Source organism: Macaca nemestrina, chromosome 2 (assembly GCF_043159975.1).
Source record: "Macaca nemestrina isolate mMacNem1 chromosome 2, mMacNem.hap1, whole genome shotgun sequence".
Classification (NCBI taxonomy): domain Eukaryota; kingdom Metazoa; phylum Chordata; class Mammalia; order Primates; family Cercopithecidae; genus Macaca; species Macaca nemestrina.
The window spans coordinates 198,050,244-198,077,049 of NC_092126.1; the positions used below are offsets into that span (position 1 = coordinate 198,050,244).

Consider the following 26,806-nt stretch of genomic DNA (forward strand, 5'->3'; position numbering starts at 1 on the left):
TGCTTATGACAGCTACAGTCTTACAAAATACATTTCTTAAATAATAAGAGTTGAAAGTTGAAATTACTTCTCGATCCATTAGGTGCAGAGTTCATGTTGTATTAGTTGGCTTGAAAACAACGTTAATTTCCTTGTACATGTCAGTCAGAGCTCTTGGGTGACCAGATGCTTTCATCAATGAGGTAATATTTGAAAGGAATTTTTTTTCTGGGCAATAGGTCTCAAGCTTGGGCTTACGGGCTCAGTAAACCATGCTATAAACAGACGTGCTGTCATCTAGGTTTTGTGGTTACATTTATAGAGCACAAGCAGAGTAGACTTTAGTATAATTCATAAGGGCATAGGTTTTTGGAAACGGTAAATGAACATTGGCTTCAACTCAAAGTCACCAGCTGCATTAGCCCATAACAAGAGAGTCATCCTGTTCTTTGGAGCTTTGAAACCAGGCACTGTCTTCCCAGTAGTTATGAAAGTCCCAGATGGCATCTTTCAATGGAAGCCTGCTTCATCTACATTGAAAATCTATGGTTTAGTGTAGCCACCTTTATCAATACCCTAACTAGATCTTCTGGAGGACTTGCTACAGCTTTTAGATGAGCGCTTGCTACTTCACCTTAAACTTTTATGTTATGAAGATGTCTTTATTCCTTAAACCTTAAGAACCAGTCTCTCCTGGCTTTAAACTTTTCTTCTGCAGCTTCCTCACCTCTTTCAGCATTCACAGAATTGAGGAGAGCTAGGGCCTTGCTGGATTAGGCTTTAACTTAAGGGAATGTTGTGGCTAGTTTGATCTTAGATCCAGACCACCATAAACTTCTTCGAATCAACAGTAGGCTGGTGTTCACTTTCTTATCACTTATGTGTTCACTAGAGTAGCACTTCGTATTTCTTTGAAGAACTTTTTCTTTGCATTCACAGCTTGGCTAACTCTTTGGCATAAGGGACCTCGCTTTTGTCCTGTCTCGACTTTGAACATGCCTTCCTCACTAAGCTTAATCATTTCTAGTTTTTGATTTAAAGTGAGAGGCATGCCACTCTTCTTTTCACTTGAACTCCTAAAGGCTGTTGTAGGTTTATTAATTGGGCTAAATTCAATAGGGTCTTAGACAATAGGGAGGACCAAGAAAAGGGAAAGAGACAAGGGAACTGCCAGTAGGTTGGAGGAGTCAACACACACATTTATTAAGTATTTGTTAAGTTTGTTGTTGTATATGTGCATGATTTGTGGTGCCCCAAACAATTACAATAGTAACAACAAAGGTCACTGGTCACAGATCATCATCATAGACATAATGATGATGTAAAAATAATATAATTATGAACAAACAGTCATGTATTAATATGTATTAATAATGAAACAGTTTGAAATAATGAAAGAACTACCAAAATGTGACACAGAGACACAAAGTGAACACATGCTATTGGAAAATGGCGCCAACACACTTGCTGGATACAGGGTTGCCACAAATCTTCAATTTGTAAAAATGTGTATTTGTAAAGTGCAATAAAGTGCCATAAAACGAGTTATGCTGGTGCAGTAGTATCATTGGCCTGAAAGATTTCACATTGAGCCTTTCCTTTTAAAGTTAGTCTGTACTTAATTTATCCAAAATATATGGTTTTTTTCTATTTAAAAAATAAATAAGTCATCTTTATACCTGATACCAGTGTTTTTTAAATAGAGCATTCTATGTCTAAACTAAATTTCTAACATGGATGTTATATTACTTTTCCTTCTGTTCAGTAGAAATTACCTTTTTCAATGAGTATCTCCTGCCTGCCTAAGTGAGATATTATCCGTGTTTCTGACATTTTCCGTTAAGCTCTTCTTAATCAGAATCTCACAGGATCAAACTGAGTGGTCAGTGTTTTATTGATATAAAAGTATTACCTGAGTATCCCAGACGATTTCTTAAAATTAAGGCATGATATAATTACTGGCCCGCTAAAATTACCTAAGGGCTCCTAAGCATTTTTGAAAGCTACGACCAAAATAAGTTTCTGTTTCTCAGAGAAAATTGGAAATATTAGAGCCATAAACAGTGTGTTCTTGGAAGCAGTGGATTCAGCTGTAATCATGTGTAAGAACCATCTCTATTTCTATTAATGTAGCTTCTCTTGGCCTAATGATGGGAAAATGCTTAATTAATTCCTATAAATAAGAATTAATTTGCAAGATTAATTATGGTTATTTTTTGTAGTTATGTGGTATCAGCTGTTGAATAAGGAAGGTGTTTAGATAATATCAAATAAAATTATTTAATTAACATATAACTTAATGAAGTGATTACACTCAATACCTTTTATTGTCACACAGTGATCATTTTATTTCAAGAACATTAATTAAAATGAAAAATTATATTTGTGTGTAAAATTATAAACATTACTGTGTTGTTTTTTTTTTCTCATGTGTTCTTTACTATTTAGGGAGAGAGCCAATTTTCACTTTGTAGGCTTCCTTACTAACATCTTTCCTTTTTTCCAGCTAAAGAAAACAAAGGAAAAATAATCTTCTCTGGTAGTAGCATTATTTTCTAATTCTGAAACATTATTTTCTTCAGTTTGTTCCCTTATTCTAACATTTTTATTTTCCACTGACTCATGTAACAAAGGTCTCCAGAGGTAATAGGTATTTCTTGTTCTTATATTTGTAAACATAAAGAAATTTGCTCTCATTGCAAGGATAGTGGTTAGGAGCTTGTGCTCTAGAATATGACCATCTGAGGTTCAAGTTCCATGTCTACCACTTAGTTTTGTTTTGAAAATAACCTGTTTCTTGGTTATTCATCTCTAGAACACCTACTCATAGAATTGTTGTCAGAATTAAATTAGTTAATGTGCATGCAAGGCTTAACAACAGTGTTGCCTGCGTTTGAGCTTAGCAAGTAGTAAGGGTAATGGACATCATCTTCTAAAAATGCATTAGAAATTTTACAATAAAAGGGAATTTTTATAAAAATGAAAGACAAGTAGGTACTAATCCTGTCTGTTGTCTTCACTCTCTTGTCCTTTTTGTTTTGTTTTTGATTTTTGTATTTTCGCATGTCCTAGTTCCCATTTTACCACGACACGGTGATTCCTTTCAGTCCTTTCACACTACTGGAATTGAAACTCTTCTGTTCCCTATTAAATCCCTTCCTCACTCTTGTACTATTTGCCCACCTTTCTTTCTTATTTCCCTTTCTCTGTATCCTGCAGCACTCTCTTGATTTCTTTTTCTTTCCACCCATTCTTTGTGTTATCTTGGGTTTTTTTTTTTAGATCTAAATCCATGTATTCATTTTCCTTGAGCTTTTCCCTGAAAAATTCACCCACCCTTCAGCTATTAGCTCTATGAAGATATTCCCTAATGATTCTCCCCACCTTGACCTATGCCCCGTTCACCAAGCAGTGGGCAGTTTTATGATGTTTAATAACTCTTAGGCAAAACTGGGCAGCATGGAATTATAAATTTTTGAAACTGAAAAACTCTAGTATAACCTAGCTCAGCCCATTCAAATTAAACAAAATTACTTGGATTAAGATATCTATAAGCTTATTTTAAGAGATCAAAATGAGTACCAAAAGTTAAATTTGCATGGCTATTTACAATATGTGAATACTTTGATTTACATTAACCCACCTGTCCTCACATCATCTCCAGTGATACTGGTTAGGCAAGCATTTTTTGTCTGTCCTCAGTCTACATTTGAGGATCAGAAAGATTTATAATTTTCACAAGATCGTATTTCTAGTAATTGAATAAATGTGATTTAAATCTAGTTTCTGTAAATTCAGTAGAGTTTGACATTTGGTCATCAGATAATTCATCTTTTTGTTGCCCTCTAGAAATGCCATTGAAGTACATGAAGTGTGTCTCACTAATTTTAGTTTTTTTCTCGATTTATATTTGTAGAGGTTAATGATGCCTTTGACTAAATGTTTTTCTGCAGTGTAATACTATCCTGGTTTCTGACACTCAAAAGCACAAATGAATGTAAGTGGAAAAATTTTTTCCAACTATATGTATATATGTATATTTTTAAGTTCTACTTTTGTTTAGATTTATAGCATACACGTACAGTTTTGTTACATGAGGTTCTTTTGTTTGTTTTTTGTTTTTGTTTTTGTTTGCGTGTTGCAAAGTTTTGGGTTGTAAATGATCCTATCAGCCAGGTAGTGAGCATAGGTAGTTTTTCAGACACTGCCTGTGTCCCACTCTCCCGGCTCTAGTAATCCCCAGTATCTATTGTTTTCATCTCTATGTCCATATGTACCCAATGTTTAGCTCCCACATATAAGTGAGAACATACAGTATTTGGTTTTCTGTTCCTGTGTTAATTCACTTAGGATAATGGCCTCTAGCTACATCCATGTTGCTGCAAAGGATATGATTTCATCTTTTCAATGGCTGTGTAGCATTCCATAGTGTATGTATACCACATTTTCTTTATCCAATCCACCATTCATGGGTGCCTAGATTGATTCCCTGCCTTTCCTATTGTAAATTGTATTGTGATAAACACACAAGTGCATATGTCTTTTTTTTTTTTTTTCTTGTAGGACAATTTATTTTCCTTTGGGTGTACAGTGGGTAGTGAGATTTCTGGGTTGAATGGTAGCTCTGTTTTAAGTTATCTGAGACATTCACAAGCTGCTTTACAGAGGGCTGAACTCATTTACTTCCCACCAACAGTATATAAGTGTTCCCGTTTATCTGCAGCCTTGTCAGCATCTGTTGTTTTTGACATTTTAATAATAGCCATTGTGTCTGGTGTAAAACGGCATCTCCTTGTGGTTTTGACTTGCATTTCTCTAACAGATTAGTGATGTTGAGCATTTTTCTTTTTTTCATGTTTTTGGTGAGCGCTTGTATGTCTTCTTGTAAGAAGTGTCTGGTCATGTCTTTTGCCCATTTTTTAATGGGGTTATTTGGTTTTTGATTGTTGAGTGTTTAAGTTCCTTATGAATTCCATAAGACTCTGGATATTAAACATCTGTCAGATTCATAGCTTGCAAATATTTTCTTCCATTCTGTATGTTGTCTGTTTACTCTGTTGATAGGTTCTTTTGCTGTGCAGAAGCTCTTTAGTTTAAGTCCCACTTGTCACTTTTTGTTTTTGTTTCAGTTGTTTGTGATGAGTTAACCATAAATTGTTTGCAATGACTGATATCAAGAAGGGTATTTCCTAGGTTTTCTTCTAGGGTTTTTATAGTTTGAGTTCTTACATTTAAATATTTAATCCATCTTAAGTTAATTTTTGTATATGGTGAAAGGTAGAAGTCTATTATCATTCTTCTGCATATGACTAGTCAGTTACCCAGCATCATTTATTAAATAGGGAGTCCTTTTCCCATTGTTTATTTTTGTTATTAAAGCATAACTGATAAATAAACATTATATATATTTAAAGTACAGTGTGACGTTTTGATATACATATACCTTGTGAAATGGTTACTACAATCAAGTTAATTAACATATTCCTCACCTCACATAGTGAACATTTTCTTGTGTGTGTGTGTGAGAATGCTTACGGTCAACTCTCAGCAAATTTCAAGTGTATAGCACATTGTTACTAACTATAGTCCCCGTATTGTACATTACAACTTCAGAACTTACTCATCTTATAACTGAAAGTTTGTACCTTTGACTAAAGTATCCCCATGGATATGTGTTTAAAACTCCCTTTGCTTATTTTTTATTTCAACAGGTTTTTGGGGAACAGGTGGTGTTTGGTTACATGAATAAGTTCTTTAGTGGTGATTGAGATTTCGGTGCACCCATCACCCAAACAGTATAAACTGTACCCGATTTTTTAAATGCATGTGGGGAAATGTTTACTTTGAATCTTTCTCCTGACAATAATTAATCTGATGTAGTTATGGGCTATGTGCCCAGAAGTGCTCAGAAAGACTGAAGTGATGGTGCAGATATGCACACCTGCAAGCTTTGCTTTACATTTTTTCATGGTACACTAGTTTAGCCCCTGTTCTTCGACTTTCTAAATCACTGAGTGAGACCTGTACTGGGATTTTCTATCTAGTCTTAAAAGAGAAAGAGGACTATACATTAACTATACATTACTCCAAATAAGTTGAGACTTCAAATAAAGAAAAATGATGTTTCTTCCACCACAGCTAAAATAATCAGATTTCCCAATTTGCAAGCTTTATCTGGAAGAAGGTAGTAGAGTGGTAGGAACTGTTATTCCTAAGAGCATATTCTGGCCCTGCTAAAGTATTGGATATGTTATTTTGACAAACCCCTTTGATGTTCTGTGCTTAAGTTCAGTTGTTTTTATAGAGAAAGCTAACCAGTAAAGTAGATATGGAAAGTCTTTGAGTTTGTGCTGACTTGAATAAACCTGGAATCATGCTTCTATGTCAACTAAGAATTATATAAAATGTTTATCTTCAAGGCTCATACCAATCAGAGTAGTTAACTTGAGAATTAATTGCTTCAAACTGACATGCATTTATTATTAATTATCCAAAATGAAGGATTTTTTGTATTACAAATATTCTATTATAAATTCATAAAGAATATGAAATCTTTTAAAATGTCTAAGTTAAACTTTATAGGTAATGAAATGGAATTGTGATAGAAGTTATATTTATACAGATCTTACATGTTAGCTCTATGAAACAAAGGGAAAAAAATCAAGTTTGGTCTTTGATGACCAAAGTGGTATGAAATTATTTCTTAAAGTTTAGCAAAAACATGCATAGATTAAAAATTAAAAACCAAGGAGGAAACTGCAATAGGAAAATAATGAAAAGATACACTCACCAAATGCCAGGTTCTAATCTAGGTCCTATATGGCAGAGAAAAACAAAAGAAATTTCTTATATAGATTGTATTTTAATGATGAGAAACAAAAATTAATATAATGATTATATTTATAATGATTAAATTTATAATATGTTTATAATATGTTAAAAGCTGATAATAATGTTATGGTGAAAAATCAAGGCAGGTTCAGGAGAGTGTGTGGAGGTATTTAATTTTCAGGTAGGATTGTCACCAAGAGCTTTCTCAGTGTTTTTCATAAACTTGAGAAGTACCTTCTTTTTTTAAAAAAAAAGAAAAGAAAAGAAAATTTAAAAACAGACTCTAGTCCTCAAAGAGTTCTATGTACTGTATGTTTAAACTTTAATGTAAAAAATTTTAAATAGCAAATTCTAGTGAGAACAAAGACACAGAGAAAGAGGAATAGAAATGAAGATCATAAAGGAAGAAGAGGCCAAGTCAAGTATAAAAAGTAAAATAAAGAATTAATAGAACCACTTTTATATTTTTCATCTCTTCAGACAGCAGTTTAAGTGAGCCAGGGTCTATAGTAATAATAGCCACAGCACCTAATAATTTGAGCACTTTTCCCAGTGCTAGATAGTGTTAAGCACTCAATAATAGATTGCTTCAGTTAATGTCTACACCCATCCTCTGATGTGTTACCTCCATTTACAAATGAGAGACTGAGCCTCCAGGAAGTAAGTAACTTGCTCAGAGACACACAGTAATTGGTAGGACTGGAATGAGAATGCAGTTGTTAGACCCTAAAGCTCATGGAGGCACTCACCATATTTTAGTGTTTTAGAATGCTATCTCCTATCCCTGCCTTTCTGCCTGAAATGGCTTGGATAATGCTTTCTTACTGCGTATGATTGTCTTTATTTTTCAGAGACGTCCCCATTTCTAATTATATTTTTATTTAGATATATTGCACTTGACTACATTACAGGCTATTCACAGAGTAAGTTTGTTTGGGGAAAGGTGTTTATAGCCTGAATCAAAATGTTTTTGAGTTTAAAAGCACATTTTTTTTTTTTAAGTGTTGAGTCTGCAGGGTGTGAACTCATTTTGATAATAAAAGATGTGGTTAAAAGGTGAATAAAAATCTGTTATTTTTTTCTTTTTCAGTTCTAAATAATTGCCATCGCTTCATCAGATAATTGAATTTACAAGTTCTTTGGATAATCCTAATAGCACAGAGAGCAACAGTTTTAGGGAGAGGTTAGTGCAGAAGTGTGAGCACTATTTTTCTATTTTTCTTCCTTCTCAAATTATTGAGGAACAGTGACAGTTTTTAGTTTAAGTTGCATAATCTTCTAGGATACAGAAACGTTTCTAAGTAGGTTAGTCAGAAGTATTCTGTAAAGTATTTAGAATAATTGTCCTATTTGCATAGAGAAATATGTAGTACTCAATATTTTGTATTACCATTTGATTTGCTATTTACTGATGTGTGTTATTAAGCATGCTTAAAAATAAACTAATAATTTGCATGAAAATACATTTCAAAAAGCATAGTAATCCATTAATTAACCTGGTAATAATGACATTTGAGCCCCTCATCCTTTGAGCTTGTTTTATTGCTATTTTGCATTGTACAATTTCTAAAAATATATGGCCGAAGAAGCATACTTGCAGGGATTGGAGTTTATTTTGTAGTCTAAAATCAGAAACCTTTTGTTGATAAAATGCGCACATCCTAGAATATAATAGAAATATGTTTCTGTTTTGCACTTAATTAAAATGTACGGTTGTTATTTAAACTTTTAATGAAGACAGTGTTCACAAATTTGAATGCATGAAGCTTATGCATGAAGATCTTGCTTTTTTCAAAGTCATTAAAATTTTAAGGTAAACTAATAACATATATATACATATATATACACACATATATATAAAGAAAAAAGTTGCATTTGGCTTTTGTTTTATTTTAAAATTTGCTTTGATTACATTCATTAGTAAGTTCTCTGTTTAATTCCACATTACTTTCTTATAAATTTAATTTTACAAATATTATAATATTGGGGGATTTTTTAAAACTAAAGTCAGGGAGATTAAAAAAACTAACTGGATATTTTCCATTGAAAGAAATATAGGTCACATGGCCATAAATAGTTTTGAAAAGTAATTAAAATATCAGAACTCTCATTTTTTTTAAATTTATGTTTTAAGTTCATGGGTACAAGTGCAGGTTTGTTCCATAGGTAAGCTTGCATCATTGGGGTTTATTGTACAGATTATTTCATCACCCAAGTATTAAGCCTAGTACCTATTCGTTATTTTTCCTGATCCTCTCCCTCCTCCCACTCTCCACCCTCTGGAAGGCCCCAGTGTGTGTTGTTCCTCTTTGTGTGTCCTTGTGTTCTCATCATTTAGCTCTGCTTAAGTGAGTACGTGCAGTATTTGGTTTTCTGTTTCTGTGTTAGTTTGCTAAGGGTAATGGCCTCCAACTCCTTTCATGTCCCTGCAAAGAACATGATCTCATTCTTTTTAATGGCTGCATAGTATTCCATGGTGTATGTGTACCACATTTTCTTTATCTAGTCTGTCATTGGTGGACATTTAGGTTTATTACCTGATTTTTCCATTGTGAATAGTGCTGCAGTGAACATGCACCTGCATGTGTCTTTATAATAGAATGAATTATTTTCTTTTGAGTATGTACCCAGTAATAAGATTGCTAGGTTAAATCGTATTTCTGTCTTTAGGTCTTTGAGGAATTGCCACACTGTCTTCCACAACGTTCAAACTAATATACATTCCTACCAATGGTGTGTAAGTGTTCCTTCTTCTCCATAGTCTTGCCAGCGTCTGTTATTTTTTGGCTTTTTAATAATAGCCTTTCTGCCTGGTGTGAGATGGTATCTCTTTGTAGTTTTGATTTGCATTCCTCTAGTGATCAGTGATGTTGAGCTTTATTTCATATGATTGTTGGCTGCGTGTATATCTTGTTTTGAAAAATGTCTGTTCATGTCCTTTGCCTGCTTTTCAATGGATGTGTTTGTTGTTTTCCTTGTAAATTTAAGTTCCTTATAGATGCTGAATATTAGAACTTTGTCAGATGCATAGTTTGCAAAAATTTTCCCTCATTCTGTAGGTTGTGTGTTTACCCTGTTGATAGTTTCTTTTTCTGTGCAGAAGCTCCCTAGTTTAATTAGATCCCATTTGTCAATTTTTGCTTTTGGTGTCTTCATCATGAAATCTTTCCCCTTGCCTATGTCCTGACTGGTATTGCCTAGGTTGTCTTTCAGGGTTTTTATAGTTTTGGCTTTCTATTTAAGTCTTTATTCCATCTTGAATTAGTTTTTGTATATGGTGTAAGGGAAGAGTCCAGTTTCAATGTTCTACAAATGGTTACCTGGCAGAACTATCATTTTTCATGATAACTGTTTAAGTTTAATGTGTATTTTAGATCACAGAAGTAAAGATAGAATTACCTAAATAAGATACACAAATACACTCACACACACACACACACACACACACACACACCCCTACAACACCCCTCCACCACACACTAACAGACCGGCAGATTCATTATATATATATAGCAATTTATCACAAGTCTTTGCCACTCCTGCGTTTGGAAAGAGACCAGAGAGAGAAACTGAAAGTTGTAGTTTATAGCCTTTTCTGTGATTCAGGACAATAAAGTAGGCATAATTTAGCTATGTTTATAAAATAAATGGACAGATCTATTTGAGATACTAGATAGCTGTAACCTTAGATTTTGTGGATTATAACCAGCAATAAATAAAATTCAATCTGTGTAACATAAAAAGGGAAGGATCGTGTTAGAACATTGTGGCAAGCCCTGTGCTGTATCGATCTCTTCAGACTACTAAAATCATAAAACTCTCCTTGCTTTTCAGCAGCTGTTCTTACCCTCCCAGATATTTGTTCACATTTACATTAATTAAAACATTCCTTAGAATTTTGAACCTAATATTTTCTGCTTTCAGTATAAATTCTCTTTCCTGGGGTCACTTAGCTCCTGGGCATTATTTTAATCATGGTAATATGAATGGATTGATTAAAGAATTAGATATAAAATAACTTATACTAAATTCATATTCCAAAAACTGCATTTTTTCACATTTTAGCCTGTCTTCAGTTGGAAAGTATCTTACAATATTGATGTGGTAGTGATATTTTTTTCTCTTCATTAGAGATATAGAAAATAATTCATCTTGAAATGGATGATGCCTTAGATTTGAAGATATATGGTAACTTACCCGCTCTGCTATCGTTATAGTCATCTAGTCACTGGAGAACTCTTCTTTTTGTCACTCAATTTGAAACCTCAAGGGTTGTACCTTACAATAAATTTCCTTAGCTTCATCAGTGGGAGTGAAGTTAGTTTAGTGCAGAATGATATAAATGATAGTACTTCTTACATCAAAATCCTTATACTTTGAACAGACACTTTATCAAGTGGCTGAGCAAACACAGCAGCTTTTGAAGTATTTGAAGAGCCATTGAATTTAAGAGTCTTCATGCCTTCACTGTTCTTTAATCTTATTAGTACATGCCTCCTTCAGAACACTGGCTCTTCCCTGGTTCAAATTTAAGGACTTGGATTGTAAAATAATGGCTGAAAACTTCTTATCTACTTCAACCTGTTGATAGATATATCAAATACTTAGGAAGCTCTTGAATTTAAAATAAGAAATCATAATATTTTAAAATGCTATCCAAATTGATAGGGACCTATTTGATCTCCTTTTGAAAAAAAAAAAACTATTAAAAAATTGTCATTCTTTCCCTACTGTATTTTTTTTCCAGTTGAACAAGGTAAATTTTATGGCCCAGTGTTTTGTATTTACTAATAAAATGATCAAATGGATCAAATCAATAAGAAATGGACTAGAACAAGTATAGTAAATCTCAGATATTCAGACCTCAACATTACTTTTAGAAATGGCAATCTTGTATATCTAATTGTGTCAGTAATTTAAATGGATATCATTTTATATGATTTTCCTATTTGTATTCTTCTCTTGTCATATTCGTTCTGTCCTCTTTATGCTTGGAATGTGATATGTTTTGGATATTTGTCCCTCGAGATCTCATGTTGGAATGTGATTCCCAGTGTTGGAGGTGGGGCCTGGTAGAGGTGTTTGGGACACAAGGGAGGATTCTTCGTGAATGGCTTGGTGCCCTCCCCTTGGTAACAAGTGAGTTCTCACTTACATGAGAGCTGGTTGTTTAAAGGAGCTTCACTCCTCCTCCTCGCTCTCCCTTGCTCCCTTTCTTGCCATGTGACATTCCTGGACACCTTCTCCTTCTGCCATGATTGTAAGCTTCTTAAGGCCCTCACCAAAAGCAGATGCCAGCATCGTGCTTCCTGTGTGTATGGTCTGCCGAACCATGAGCCAAAATAAACCTCTTTGCTTTATGAATTACAAAGTCTCAAATATAACAATATAAAAAATTTCAACCTGAGAAATAAACAAGAAACTGTATATGAAAACACTGCCTTATTCTTGGCATAAAATGGGTGCCACATGCAGACAGTAAGGTAATCAGAGCTGCATTTGACTTATGCACACCTCCCAACTCTACCACGTAACAAGCTGTCTGCCTTTGGGCCAACTCTTCTCCCCTTCCACTTCTGTTTCCCTAATTCAGCCTCAGTTTCCTTACTTTTGAGTACTGTCACTTGTACTTCTAAAACTCAGTCTACATCTCTCCTTTCCCACTGTCAGACATTAGACATACATAACTATCCTTGCACTGTTGTTAGACTCCTGACTGGTTTTCCCGACTTAGGCTTTCCACTGTCTGTTTCATACTGCTTACAACCTGCGGGTTAATTTTTTTGATTGTAAAACCCTTTCTCAAGAATTTTAAACACTATCACACTTAACTAACAAAATAAGACTTAAGACCCTAGCCCAGCCTTCAAAAGCCTTCATATACGGCTTGTCCATCATAGTTTTCTTCCTTGACTCTCCCTTTCATTGCATATTGCTTTTTGCTCTACTTGTATAGGTTCATATGTATGCCTAATCTCCCTTTACAGGCTGTAAGCCACATGTAAATGAAGACCGTATCTTAGTTATTTTTGTTTCTTGCACAATATCTTGTACATTGTATGTATTTAGTAAATGAACGGGGGAGTTAAGATAATTTATTGTACTTTCCTCAATTATAAAAAACAGTATATGTAATTTGGCTTTTCTTGGTAAGTCAGTGTTGTCATTCTGAATATCAGTTTCCAAGTTTTATTGGGAACCTATTATGAGAAGGTCCTCTGCTAGGAATATGGAGGTAGCTATGGATAACAGATGACCTTTTAAGGTGTCCTGCTAAATTTATCTTGTATGCTCTGTATTGGAAACCATATAACGATGGTAGTTGAAAATAAGTATAAATTGGCTTTGAGTCATAGTTTCAGAGGTAAATTTTCACAGAAAAAGGACAATGTAGGAATTGTGGTGCTGTGTGTGTCCTGTATCATGTATGTACATGTATGTGCATCTGTGTGTATGTGCATACACATGAGAGAGTGAGGGAGTACCCAAGAGAGAGAACATGAAAAACAAACAAATCAGTTGCTCAGATAATCTCTTTGAAAAGGCTTGTTCTGATTCTAAGCAGTATTCCTAAAACATGTAGTTTCCTGATACTTGAATAATATATGGCATCGATTCGTGATTCTAAAGCTTTTTCACACGCATTATCTCTCATTTAGTGTTTAAATTGGTAGAAATTTCTGGATTTTAAAGGCCACATTTTCTAAAGGAAGCTATTGTTTTCCCTGGCTAATGTAGACACAGAACTGGGTGATTTCACGATTGGACACAGAAAAATTTTTTCTTTAAATTATAGGCCAGAGAAACATGTCTAAACCAATGTTTTGAAACTTTCTCTATGGCTTTTATAAGCTTTTCCTGTATGGCTACCAATTATATAAAGTAAATAGATTCTAACATTTTCAATATGACAATCTCTTTCAGTGTCAAAGAGAAATGAATCCTTATATAGCAATTGTTCTTTTACTGTCCTTTGATCGAGAAAAGTATACACAAAAACTATTAAATTTTGTTGCTTTAAAATTGCATTTTTTGGTGTGCGAAGCTCAGTCTGTATTGTGGGAAAAGCATGTAAAATGATGGACACATGATTTTTATTTTACTGTAACATTGAAAATAACGATTAAATATTATTTAATTCTGTTTCAGAAAAATAATTTTGTTGAGGACATTCTCCTTTATTAAGAAAAAAAAAAAAAAAAAAGGCATGCCAGGCATAGTAGCTCACTAATCCCAGCACTTTAAGAGGCTGAGGTGGGCAGATCGCTTGAGCTCAAGAGTTTGAGACCAGCATGGGCAACATGGTGAAACCCCATTGCTACAAAAAATATAAAAATCAGTCTGGTGGCATGTGCCTGTGGTCTCAACTACTTGAGAGGCTGAGGTGGGACAAACTGCTTGAGCCCGGGAGGCAGAGGTTTCAGTGAGCCAAGATCGCACCACTACACTGCAGCCTGGGTGATAGCCAGACCCTGTCTCAAAAAAAAAAAAAAAAAAAAAAAAAAATGCCCCTAAGTAAATGAAGGAATTATTTTTTTAGTTTTGCAACCTTGAATAATTTTCCTATAACATTTTAAAAATTATAATTCAGGTGACTAAAATGAAAGTGTTCATAGGAGGAAATAGTCATCTCTAGTGTTAGTGAGAAGTTGAATTTGATTAGGAAGGGGTTCAGAACGTGCTACCCCAAAATATGCCACTTTGGCTTATTGATTATTTTGAGCTGAATCTGTTTGAGAAACAACAGATGCAGAAAGAGGCTCTTTGATCTCCTCCTTTCTACCAAAAAGCAAATCATAAAATTGCCCGTGAAAAAGGTGTCTTTCCTGTGCCAGGAATAGGAGGACATTCTCATGACCAGAGACTGGGAAGTCGAAATAGACCTGTTCAAACAAACCTACTAAAATAACCCTGTCTTCCATCAGTTTCCCCCATATATTTCCTCATTGTGTTCCCACAATTTACTGCCCCCAGCACAAGCTCTTGTGTCTTGTCACATTCCCATAATTGATCATTCATTGTGTAAAAAGCACATTAAATGTTTGGACCTAATGGTTTCTTTTCTTTTTTTTTTCTTTTTAACTTTAAGGTTCAGGGGATACATGTGCAGGTTTGTTAGTGGGTAAACTGTGTGTCGTGGGGGTTTGGTGCACAGATTATTTTGTCACCCAGGTAATAAGTATAGTACCTGATGGGTAGTTTTTCCATCTTCACCCTCCGCCCATCTTCTGCCCTCAGGTAGGCCCGGGTGTCTGTTGAATTAACGCAGGAATGGAAAACCAAATACCTCATGTTCTCACAAATGTGAGCTAAACATTGAGTACACATGGACACAAAGAAGGGAAAAATATAATCTGCATTTTAATTGTAAAAACATGTACATTCTTTGAAACACAGCGTCAAATGTGTATAATAACATAATTTAGTCTTTAGACAACACCTAATCGTATATAAATTCCCAGCCCCTTACAATCACGTAACTACTCACTCAGTGAGAACTTACAATGACAGGACTGCCAGTCAGGTTGGGAACCATTGCTTTTGATGATATGCTTGCCTTATTTAGCCACTGCTATCAAAAGCCTATGTTGTCAACCAGTAATTCATTAATTGATATATTAATTCAGTTGTTTTTAAAGTATTCTAGAACATTACTCTCTGAACTGTACTGTTTTAGTTTTCGGAAGATTTATCCCAGTATTTAATGAACTGGAATGAAGAACAAAAGCTAAACTTCTATTTGAATAGTTTTTTTTTATTCCACAGTATTTCATTATTTGCCATGTCTTTGATTATTTATTTTCATTATCCATATTTCAGCATTAAATGTATTGGTAGGCTCAAATCATATTCAGCTATACTGAGTGACTTTAAATGTCCCTGTGCCTAGTAGTCATCATTTGAATCTCAGTCTTTCTTTCTCAATACGGTAATATTCTGATTATCAATTTCAGTTTGAATTAGAGAAGGCTGGCCTGGATTCACTAAAATGGAGCCAACACTACTAGCAGAAGTTTCTGTAGCGTGTCCATCTTCACTTCCGAGTTTCCGTAGCCTGTCCATCTTCACTTCCGCGTTTCCGTAGCGTGTCCATCTTCACTTCCGCGTTTCCGTAGCGTGTCCATCTTCACTTCCGCGTTTCCGTAGCGTGTCCATCTTCACTTCCGCGTTTCCGTAGCGTGTCCATCTTCACTTCCGCGTTTCCGTAGCGTGTCCATCTTCACTTCCGCGTTTCCGTAGCGTGTCCATCTTCACTTCCGCGTTTCCGTAGCGTGTCCATCTTCACTTCCGCGTTTCCGTAGCGTGTCCATCTTCACTTCCGCGTTTCCGTAGCGTGTCCATCTTCACTTCCGAGTTTCCGTAGTGTGTCCATCTTCACTTCTGACTTAGACAAAGATTTTCAAGGGTTGACAATGATGGCTTATTGTTCCTTGATCAATGTGATAATTAATGTGATAATTTTTGCAGTAATGGTAATATACTAACATTTCTGAGATTAATGATATATTTTCCAGGAAATCAAAACAAAAAGCACTTAAACTATCTGCATTTCTACTAAGGCTAGAAGAAACTTAAGATTTCTAAGATACCAATGCATATATCATTGTAGATTTTTGTATCAAGTACCATTTCTAGATACTTTGAGCCTAATAAATTTGAACATAATGATAGCTTTTATTAATTTTGCTGTAAATATGCTAATACCATCTAACAACTTATTGTGAAAAACCAGATGTTCAGTACAGATGCAACGAGGCATTTCCTTTTTTGAATATTTTTTTATCTGAAGTTGATTGAATTCACAGATGCAAAATCCACAGATATGGAGGACTGTCTGTATGTATTTAGTAATATATCTAGCAGACACTAGGAGATAGTATAACTATTAGTAAATATTTAAAAGGCGACTACATGTTGAACTTATTATTTATGACTTGTCTTGGTAGAAATAATATAATCTCACAGAGCAAAATTTCTATTCAATATGGAGAAGAATTTATAACAAGTGGAATAGGTTGCTTGAAGAGAAAAGTAGATTAGGTACGTTTCATCCCAGGCTGGGTGATCACTCGATGAGTCGTGATGGGAGTATAGCAGGGATCTCATGGGTGTGTGCAGTAGATAGCCTGTAAAGCCCCTTTCCAACATAAAACTGTAAAAGAAGAAATGAGTGCTTAGCACAAATTATGATTTAACACTGCTCAAAAACTCACTTTTAAATTGCTCTCTCCGCACATATTTTACAATGTCTCATTCAACTCCTCAAGTGTTGTGATTTCCTTAAAAGCCGTACATTCAAAATTGTGCTAGATTCAGATGCAGCGGAATATGGAGGGCATCAGAGACTGGACCACAGCACTGACTTTTTTTCTGAGGCTTTTGAACATAATGGGCGTCCCTATTCTCTTTTGGTAAGTAAGTTTCTCAACATATTTCCTGCTATTTTAATTTACTCTCTTATTCTTCTAGTAATGTTTTTGTTCAAATAAACAACTCTTCAAATAAGCAACATGGAATAAAAGCATGAAGGAAAGGGATTAGGGAGAGGGGACTATGCTTGACCAGACGTAATGTGTGGTACTGGACTAAATTGTTTTGGAAAAACTAATAGTAAAAGATATTTAGGGGACAATTGGCAAAAATTAAATATTAATAGGATTCAAAACTATTTCTCAAGAAATGAGCAGAAGGCAGTTTTTTAATTTTTCTTTCAATTATGAACATTTCTATTCTTTATGCAACAATTCACTCTCCTTCTGTTCTTGTTTTCTCCATAACATTTTATATTAAGCAGATTTCTACATTATGGACTAGCAAATGAAGTTTCATTTAAAACACCTTAAAGGAGTCAATGAAAAATGTATCTTTCTTTTCTTTCATGTGGTAAATTGAAGACTGAATTTATTCTAGTTACAAAATTCTCTGGATTTTTTATATTACTGAAGGAAGCATTATATGACATAACTAAGTTTTACATTGTGGTGTTCACACAAATAGAATGTTAGAATGTTGCTTTAAACTACTACGTTTAAATTCTTTAAAATATGTAGAATTTAGTAAGTTTCTAGATTCAGAGGAATTCATTATTTAATTTATGGCCATATAGTGGGTTCAAAACCACATCTACCATTCCTAATTCTAGGAGGTACCTAACAAATACATGACTTTACCATAGCTGTTAACGTTCTTATGTCATTAAATTCTCTCACTTTTCAAAAGTTTAGATAGAAGTCAGGCATGAGAATCTCTATGGTACTGCTAGGCCTTCCATCTTTCTACTGTTTTCCCACCTCTCAGAGTGATGCCAGCACTCAGCTTTGTAAGCTGCCATATTATACATAAAAGTGATATCCCAAAGATCACAGCATAAAATCACTGAAAAGAGCAGGGATTACAAACAGTGAGTTGTTAGATTATGGGTTGTGAGGAAAGTGCAGTGGAAAGTCCTATGAGAATTAGGTGTTGCCCTAAATGTATGTGTGTGCATATGAGTGTGTGTTGATGATGACACTGATCCAGCTTTAGATATATGTGGAGAAAGATATATATTTTTAAGAGAGAGGGCTTAAGGGTACTATCACATTCTTCAAGGAATTATTACTGTAGTCTGTGAGAACATTCAATTTTGACATGTAAAATAAGATTGATAAAAATAGTTTTTTATCAAGGAAGTGAATAAGAAAATTAGCATAAAGTTCTGAAATAATCAAAAGAGTTAGATGCCCTTAGGGTTTCAGAAAGATGATTCAGCTCACAAAGGGGAGTCATGGGGAAGGAGCAACTGATTGCAATAAAACTGAACTTTCACTGATGGAACTAGAATGAAAGGACTTGGAAAGACTCAGACCGCGAAATTCTTACATAGCCAGCTCTTCTAAATGTCTGTGTACCCCAACAGGGTTCTGTTATAAAGAGCCTGAAGGTATAGTGAAAATATCACAAAATGCCATGGCACAGGACCTGGGATCCTGACCCTAGTCTGCCATTTACTCACTGAGAAATTGAGTGATTTAACTTTTTTTTTGCACTACAGTTTCCCCCACCTGTAAAATGAGGATTATTCATATTATCTTCCCTATAGCAAGAGATTCTTAGGAAGCAGAAACTCTTTAACATGCCCAAGGTATTTGGAAACTATAAAATGCTACTGCATATGTATTTTAAAGATGTTATTGTCATGGATAGGCAATTATTATTTAGTAGTTTAAACATGTCAAAATACTAAGTGTTTTGAGGACACACAATTAAGAATACCTTCTCCCAACTTTGGGGAATTATAATCTCAGGCGACGGCTCAGACTCTTTTGAGGTGGGCAGAAAATATCTTCACATCCTTTCAATTTTGTGAGAGTAAAGATATGCTGGCATAATTAAACAAGCCAGCCAGCCAGTGGCAGCAACATCAGGAGATTACTTTTCAAGCACTAATGGAATTGATCTCAACAATGTGGAAAATGCAGTTGTAAATTATCAGATGGAATAAAGATCTCATAAGTATCAATAATACGTAGAGGAGGACAGCACTGCAAGGACATGGCAAACAGAAAAGAGCTGAACGCTGCCTGCAACAGAACTCTAATCCAGTGCAGCCCGTGAGATGCGGGCTAGCTCTCCTCCCAGCAGCAGAATCTTGTTTTCCATGACTACAGTGCTTCAGGAATTACTCCTTTAAATACACCTTTAGGCTCCAGATGATAAGATCACTCGTTTTAATGTCAGATTAAGGGCGTCCACACAGACTAGTAAAATACAGAAAATCTAGGCAAACAGGTTTTCTTTTTACCTAAGTTATTCAGCAAAGAGCCAGAGGAGAAAAAAAAAATCACATTAACAAATGTACCTACTGTAATAATGCCTCATTATAAGGAAACTCCTTATTAAACTGAGTCTTATGTGCTGGGATCCAGTGGAGTTGCTTGAACATGATCATGAGTGCTGTAGGTCCTATACCTTTTCAGTAAGATCACTCATACCTCCCATTCTCACAGACTAAAAGGAGGAAGGAAGAACAAAATATAACTTTTCCTTCTTCCATGAAATTTTTGCCCATCATAACTAGTACACAGCATTCGCCAAAGCTTAATTTGCAAGCTTAATAATCCAAAGGATCGCTGAGTAAGTGTCAAATCTGTTTTCAAAGATAGCAACAGACAGCTCAAAGGAATTTTATAATAGCCATACATGCTGCAGCATCAGCAGGTACTGCTCTAGCCTTCTCTCTGTGTGCTCGCTCAGTTGAAACTGAGAGCCGGGGATAACTGCATGTATACCGCCATGGAAACGTATTTGCTAAGGTCAGAGTATGTCACAAATGTCCAAAAGCGATGGGACAGAGCTCTGCCAGTCTGCTTTACTGGCAGTTATTGGAAACTCCATTTTAGCATAATCATTTCTCTATAGTTTGATTCCTGATACAGGAACCTGATATGTTAACCTATATGTTAATCAGTGCACTGGAGGCAGGGGACTTCCTTTCTCTCCTCTGATTCATAAAATCAAATTCCATGGCACAAATGGGAGAAAAGAGATTATTGAGCCTTAAATGAATTTGATTTCTTTACATTAACTGAATGATGATGATGAAAATGAGAATAAAGCAATAGATGTAGCACTAATTACTTTGACAATTAGGCTTCTTATCAATAAGAAGTAGATGTATTTACTCTCATTCTAAATTTGGAGGTTCAAAAGTAGACTTGATTTAAATGTAGGATTTGGCATAGATGTATCATTTTTATTGCCCCTCACTTGTAAGTTTTAGTACAGCTTAACAGTTGGAAAATATATTTTGCTCTATTCAAAATTATGAAAATAGTTTTTTAGAAGAAAGAAAATCTTGATTTTTAGTTTACTTTTTTAATGTATATAAGTTAGATGAGCTAATATACATTTCTATACAGAAACACTAGCATCACTTTTCTCCCAACCCTAATGCAAAATAATGAGAATTAGAATAAAAGAATACAATTTATTTTTTCTTAAAAAAGTATTTTATGAACTAAAGCATGTATGTGAAAACTAAAATTATATCATCTTTTATTTTTCAAAAGACTGTGTAATTTTTATTATGAAAAAAATGTGTATGTAGACTATGAAGGAATCTAATGACTTTTTCATTAAATGATGTTTTGTTTGTTTTTTTGTGAGACGGGGTCTCACTCTGTTGCCCAGGCTGGAGTGCAGTGGCACGATCTTGGCTCACTGCAACCTCTGCCTCCCAGGTTCAAGCAGTTTTCCTGCCTCAGCCTCCCAAATAGCTGGGATTACAGCTGCACACCACCATGCCCAGCTAATTTTTATATTTTTAGTAGAGATGAGGTTTCATCATGTTGACCAGACTGGTCTCAAACTCCTGACCTCAGGTGATGCACCTGCCTCGGCCTCCCAAAGTGTTGGGATTACAGGCGTGAGCCACCATGCCGGGCGCACTGAATGCTGTTTGCATTCTTCCAAAATTATATGTGTATATGCTATTTCTAAACTTACAAATTTCTAAGAGAATTTTTTAAATTTCCCTTTAAAGTATTAAATTTTTTTTAATTTTAAAATTTTCTTTTTTAAAATGTTTGACACTGTGTTTTCAAAAATTGTGTAATTAAATTTTGCAAGTTAATTATTAGTCCTAGAGGAAAATATAGGCCTAGAGGAAAATAACATTTTGCCTGAATGACATAAAATAGACCATTGTGTGAACAGTTGCTTTTTTAGCCACACTCATGGTTAGTGTAATAATTAAGTCATTAAAGTCATCAAAATAACTGAGTAGATTAGCATGCATTTGACTCTCTTAATAAATGAATTGGATTGTACTGTGCTATTCTGATTCTTTGTGAAGAGCAGACTATTAATATAGCTAGAAAAAAATGAAACTCATGGCTGTATACTACATTGTCTCATGTTCTTAAGGTGATTCTAGATATAAAATGTTTAGGGCTTACAGGCTAATAAATGGATGTAGAAGATATGTTTATCAGCATGCATGTTATGCATAGTAAGTGCCTTCTATATACAGGTATGTCAATATACTTTTTATATTTAAATATACTTAAATGATTGTGTTTAAATCTACTTAAATGTGTTCATGCTTCTTTTCTCTTGCCATATTAATCAAAACTATTGTATGAATTAAAATGATCAAATGAGAATTACAGAGCCAATACTTAGACTAAATTTTAGGAACCCCAAATTGTTCGTGTCTGTAATTGTCTCATCATAAGGGTTAGCTCTGATTGTCTTAAGTTCTTTAGTATAATTAGGAGTAATTTCCTAACCACTAAAAAATTGATTTACATACTCAGAAGAAAACTCAAAATTCCATAAATAGCCATAGTTAAGAAAAATCACTGGCTTAGGGAAATTCTTCCATGTTGCCTATACCACAAGGGCTCTGGAGCAATATAAATACATTCTGGTAATTAACACTGCAGTGAAATATACGTATATTATTACAAAGTATTTCTGTTAATGATATTATACAATTGTGAACCAAAGGCTTTTTCTTTTTAGCATATTGCATTAAGAGGCCTCTGAGTATGATGGAAGTGTCGTTATAAACCTCCTTACGTGAAAAGACCAGTATCTGTTAGTGAATATTCTTGAAGCATTTTTTAACCATCAAATGCCACAATGGGAATATATTTCAGTGCATATACTGCAAACCTGGAACTTTGTTATGGCATCCTTTGAAAAAAAAAAACCTCTCGGCTGGGTGCGGTGGCTCACGCCTATAATCCCAGCACTTTGGGAGGCCGAGGCGGGCGGAACAGCTGAGGTCGGGAGTTCGAGACCAGCCTTACCAACATGGAGAAATCCCGTCTCTACTAAAAATACAAAAAAAAATTAGCCGGGTGTGGTGGCGTATCCCTGTAATCTCAGCTACTCGGGAGACTGAGGCAGGAGAATCACTTGAACCTGGGAAGTGGAGGCTGCGGTGAACTAAGATTGCGTCATTGAACCCCAGCCTGGGTAACAAGAGTGAAATTCCGTCTAAAAAGGAAAAAAAAAAAAAAACCTCTTAAATTTAGACAAGCGAAAATGCCAAAACATGAAAGAGTAAGAGTGATTCTAAATTATCATTATGTAATTATTATTATATTTCATTAATGAAATAATGAGGTTATGAATGAAACAGTAGATATCACAATTGCTTAGGATCCAAATCTGAGCTATATCACTATAGCACGCACTTACAGAGACCTCTCATTATTTATCCTAGACCTGACTGATGTGTTTCATTGCCACTTTCCCAGGCATCTTGGACTTATCAGAGTCTTTTTGCCTGCATTGTAGGACAATACTCTATAAGAGAAATGTTTTCCATGTAGAGGGAGCTGAAATTACTTTGTCTAGTTTCTGGCTCTACTGAAATATTTAGATTGGTTTTCAATTTTAGATTGCTCATGGCAGAATAATTCAGAACCGTTCAAATTGTAACCTTCTGTCCCACTGATTAGTTAAATCCAGTTACTGTGATCCCCAAAATGAAATATGTAGACTATGGCCAGCTGCGGTGGCTCACGCGTGTAATCTCAGCAATTTGGGAGGCCAAGGCGGGCAGATCATGAGGTCAAGAGTTTGAGACCATCCTGACCAACATGGAGAAACCCCATCTCTACTAAAAATACAAAAATTAGCTGAGTATGGTGTTGCATACCTGTAATACCAGCTACTCAGGAGGCTGAGGCAGGAGAATGGCTTGAACTCGGGAGGCAGAGATTGCAGTGAGCCGAGATCGCACCACTGCATTCCAGCCTGGTGACAGAGCAAGACTCCATCTCAAAAAAAAAAAGAAACAAAAGAAAGAAATATGTAGACTAGACTAGACCCCCTAATAAGTACATGGGAAACTCCTTTAGAAGGGTAGGTCACTTTCTCAATTTGTACCTGTTTTGATAAGATGTAGGGAGGGAATGGGTTGAATCACACTGTTTGTTTGTTTGTTTGTTTTTATTTCTCCTTCTTTGCTTTGGGTTGTGTTCATTTTGTCTGTAGCTTGATTATGGAAATGTGCTCTCCTTTGGACTGGGTCTGTCGGGATCTTTGGTAATAGTCCTGCTTTATTTGTGGATGACTCCAGCTTCCTTTTATTGACTCACTCTCATAACATCTTGCGTATGACAAAGAGAAAACGTTGCATAGAAAGGATTGCATTAGCAGTGAAATTCTGATGTGGTATGATAGTTATAAGATATAAAATACAATGTGTAAACTATAGGGAAACAGCTTGTAGCACTGAAATACATGGTTTTCTCACGCTTAGTGACTGCATGGATGTAATATGTATCTTTTTGGAAATACTGTATTTTGCAAAACAGACCATGAGACATTGAGCTACACAGTGACTGTTAGCATTTGTTAATCTTTTTCAGATGATCTTCATTTCCTAAAACACTGTTACTTTGAATTGAAGATTAGAAAAACTGTTCTCTGGCCATTAAATCCAGAATATAAATTTCTTTAAGTGCCACCATTTTAAACCTGCTTTAACTTTTGATGTTAAAAACTAACCAAGTGTATCAATATGTCTGATTTTTTTGAGTAGTATTGGTTCTTTATTGTGAAACCTTAAGAGAAAACATTGTGTTCATTTGCAGAGTTGAGATGTATTGGACATACAAGTCTCATTAAATGAAAATCAACTGTTCTGTTTCTTTAATTTTTTTTTTCCTAAAGTCATGTTTGCTTTGCGCCTTCATTCTGGTTCTAACCTCTGAAAGCCTTTGTTTTTTTTTTTTTTTTTTTTTTTTTAACCATCAGGCAAGCTCTCATTTAGAGATAAAGTGACTGAAAATAGTAAAATACCAGCAAAGTCAGAAATGAAGAGAGATTGTCACAATGACAACCATCTATAATATTATTTTTACTGTTTGCTTTGTTAATACTTAGATACATGGTTTGAACTAGCGTATAAATAGCATTAAGCAGTTCAAATCACTTCTCAATTTTATAAAAAGATTTCAGATATATTAGAGAATATCTTGTTAAATACGCATCTATTGATCCGCTATTATTCCTTTGTTCATTGTTCATTTATTTAATTCAGTCATCATCAACATCTGCCTTGTCCAATGGCACCAACTGAGAGTTAGAAGTAAAACGTATGACTTCCGCCTTTCTAAAGCTCATAGTCTAATGAGGGAAACAGATGGCAAACTTGACAAATCATTCACAAATTGTGGCAAGTGTTCAGAAAGAAACAAAAAAGCTGCCATGGTTAGAAAAGAAGAACTTACCATATCTAGGGTTGTCAAGGAAAGCCTCTCCATATAGCTGGGATTTTTCCAAGAGATAAGGAACCAGCAAGGCAACGAGTGTTTACAGCAGAGGGCACATCATAGGCAACGATTCAACAAAAGGGGAGTGTTTGATGTGTCCAAGGAACTGAAAGGCTCCTGCGGCTGGAGTGTAGTGGGTGAAGATGCAAGCAAGTAGCTGAGCTGGGATACCAGATGCAGGCAGAGAGGAGCGAGTCAGGGCTGTGCACACCATGGAGAGAATCTGAATCCTGGTTTAAGTGCAATGGCAAGCTTAGTCATTGGTTTAAATTGAGAGTTAGGATTCCTTATGTTACATTTCAGTTTTTGTTCTTGAAAGGGAAAAAAAGAGACAAGATTACAAATAAAAGTGTCTTGATGCAAAACAAGTGCTTTGTATATTGCTTTTCTTCATCTAACTGAAGTAGTAACATTGCGAACTGGCAGCCTTCCTTCACCACCTGATAGAGCCTCAACATGGCAGTGACAGGGCCGGTTACATCATTCCTGTGAGGAGCGTTGGTTTTCATTAAGTCGTATGGAGCCCTCTAGTGGTGATTGCTTTCTGATAGCCATGTTGCTGCCAGAACTGTAGGAACTGCGCAATTGAGCCTTCTAAGAGCATGTAAAATTGTAAAGGCAACTGTAACTTTAGGCAGATGTGAGACTGCATCGTGCCTATATCTCTTGGACATAATGACAGGCCGTTTGGTACTCTCTTCAGTTGCACTGACATAATTGTTTTGACGTAGGTGTACATTCCAAGCAGAGTGGCGCTCATCCTTCAGAACGTGGATCTGCCGAATTGAAGAGGCCTGATTTCAGCTCCACCAGACGCAGATTGGTGTTTTGTTTTCTTGTTATCACTGTCACACAGCTTATAACATGTATGCTTTTCAGAATACAGTTGTCTAGCCAAACCGTCAGGTATCCGAAGTTCAATATTGGTTTATGCAAATACAGCAAACTTTTCTTTAAGTAGATGGGAGAATATGTTTAAAATATTAGGAATCCTAGACCATATTTTCAAGTCATCTTAGCAGCTAGGATTCTCAAATGGAAGTGTTATATATAATATGTTAAAAACATTTTGCTTTCCTGGCTAATTATTTGATCCTTTTAAATTCTAATTTGAATCATTTGTCATGTGTGATTATTTCTGTTAAATGTACACAGTATTTAAGATGGATATTTGGTGGCTGTATTTGTTCTGATATCTTTTGGTCTAAATTATGAGGTACCGAGATTGTTTCTTTGTTTTTTTTTTTTTTTCAAATTGTGTTTAGAAATACTGTAATAAATATGCAATAGTGATACAAAATAAAGAATTATATCCAAGATAATATAAAAGCCATTATGTATGAACTCATCCATGTCTCGTTTTGTGTAAGTTTTATTTTGTGATCTCTTGTCCACTATCTTGTTAAATGCCATTACCTCAGTCTTTCTGAAGCCCTGAAATGGTAATTGTAGCATTTCAGAAAATGTCTTTCATTTCAATCAATAAAAAGCTTTTGTAAAATTGCCTTTGCTAATGTTTATTTTGCTATACTATTGTAGGGCTTGATTATAAATGAATATTATTGTGCCTTATCTCAACTCTAATACCTTCTCCACATACGTTCACATCTACATGATGGACTAGGAAGCATGCAGATTAATATTTTTTTTTTAGGCGCAATTTTGTAACTTGAAATCACACTAACCAATTTTGATATCTAAGCTACTCCTTCATTGTAAAC

The 26,806-nt window shown here is 35.0% G+C and overlaps 1 protein-coding gene across 2 annotated transcripts in view; it reads left to right on the forward strand.

Moving 5' to 3' along the window:
• The window catches only part of LOC105485529 (1,4-alpha-glucan branching enzyme 1), a 264,234-nt gene extending 237,645 nt beyond the window's left edge, over positions 1-26,589 (forward strand). The window contains exons 15-16 of one of the 2 annotated variants that reach the window (XM_011747900.2): positions 17,105-17,222; positions 24,180-25,810. In XM_011747900.2, the coding sequence (XP_011746202.1) occupies positions 17,105-17,222; positions 24,180-24,197 (136 nt within the window). In that variant the 3' untranslated portion in view covers positions 24,198-25,810. The other variant, XM_011747899.2, reaches the window with a different exon arrangement.
• The last annotated feature ends 217 nt before the right edge of the window (positions 26,590-26,806 follow it).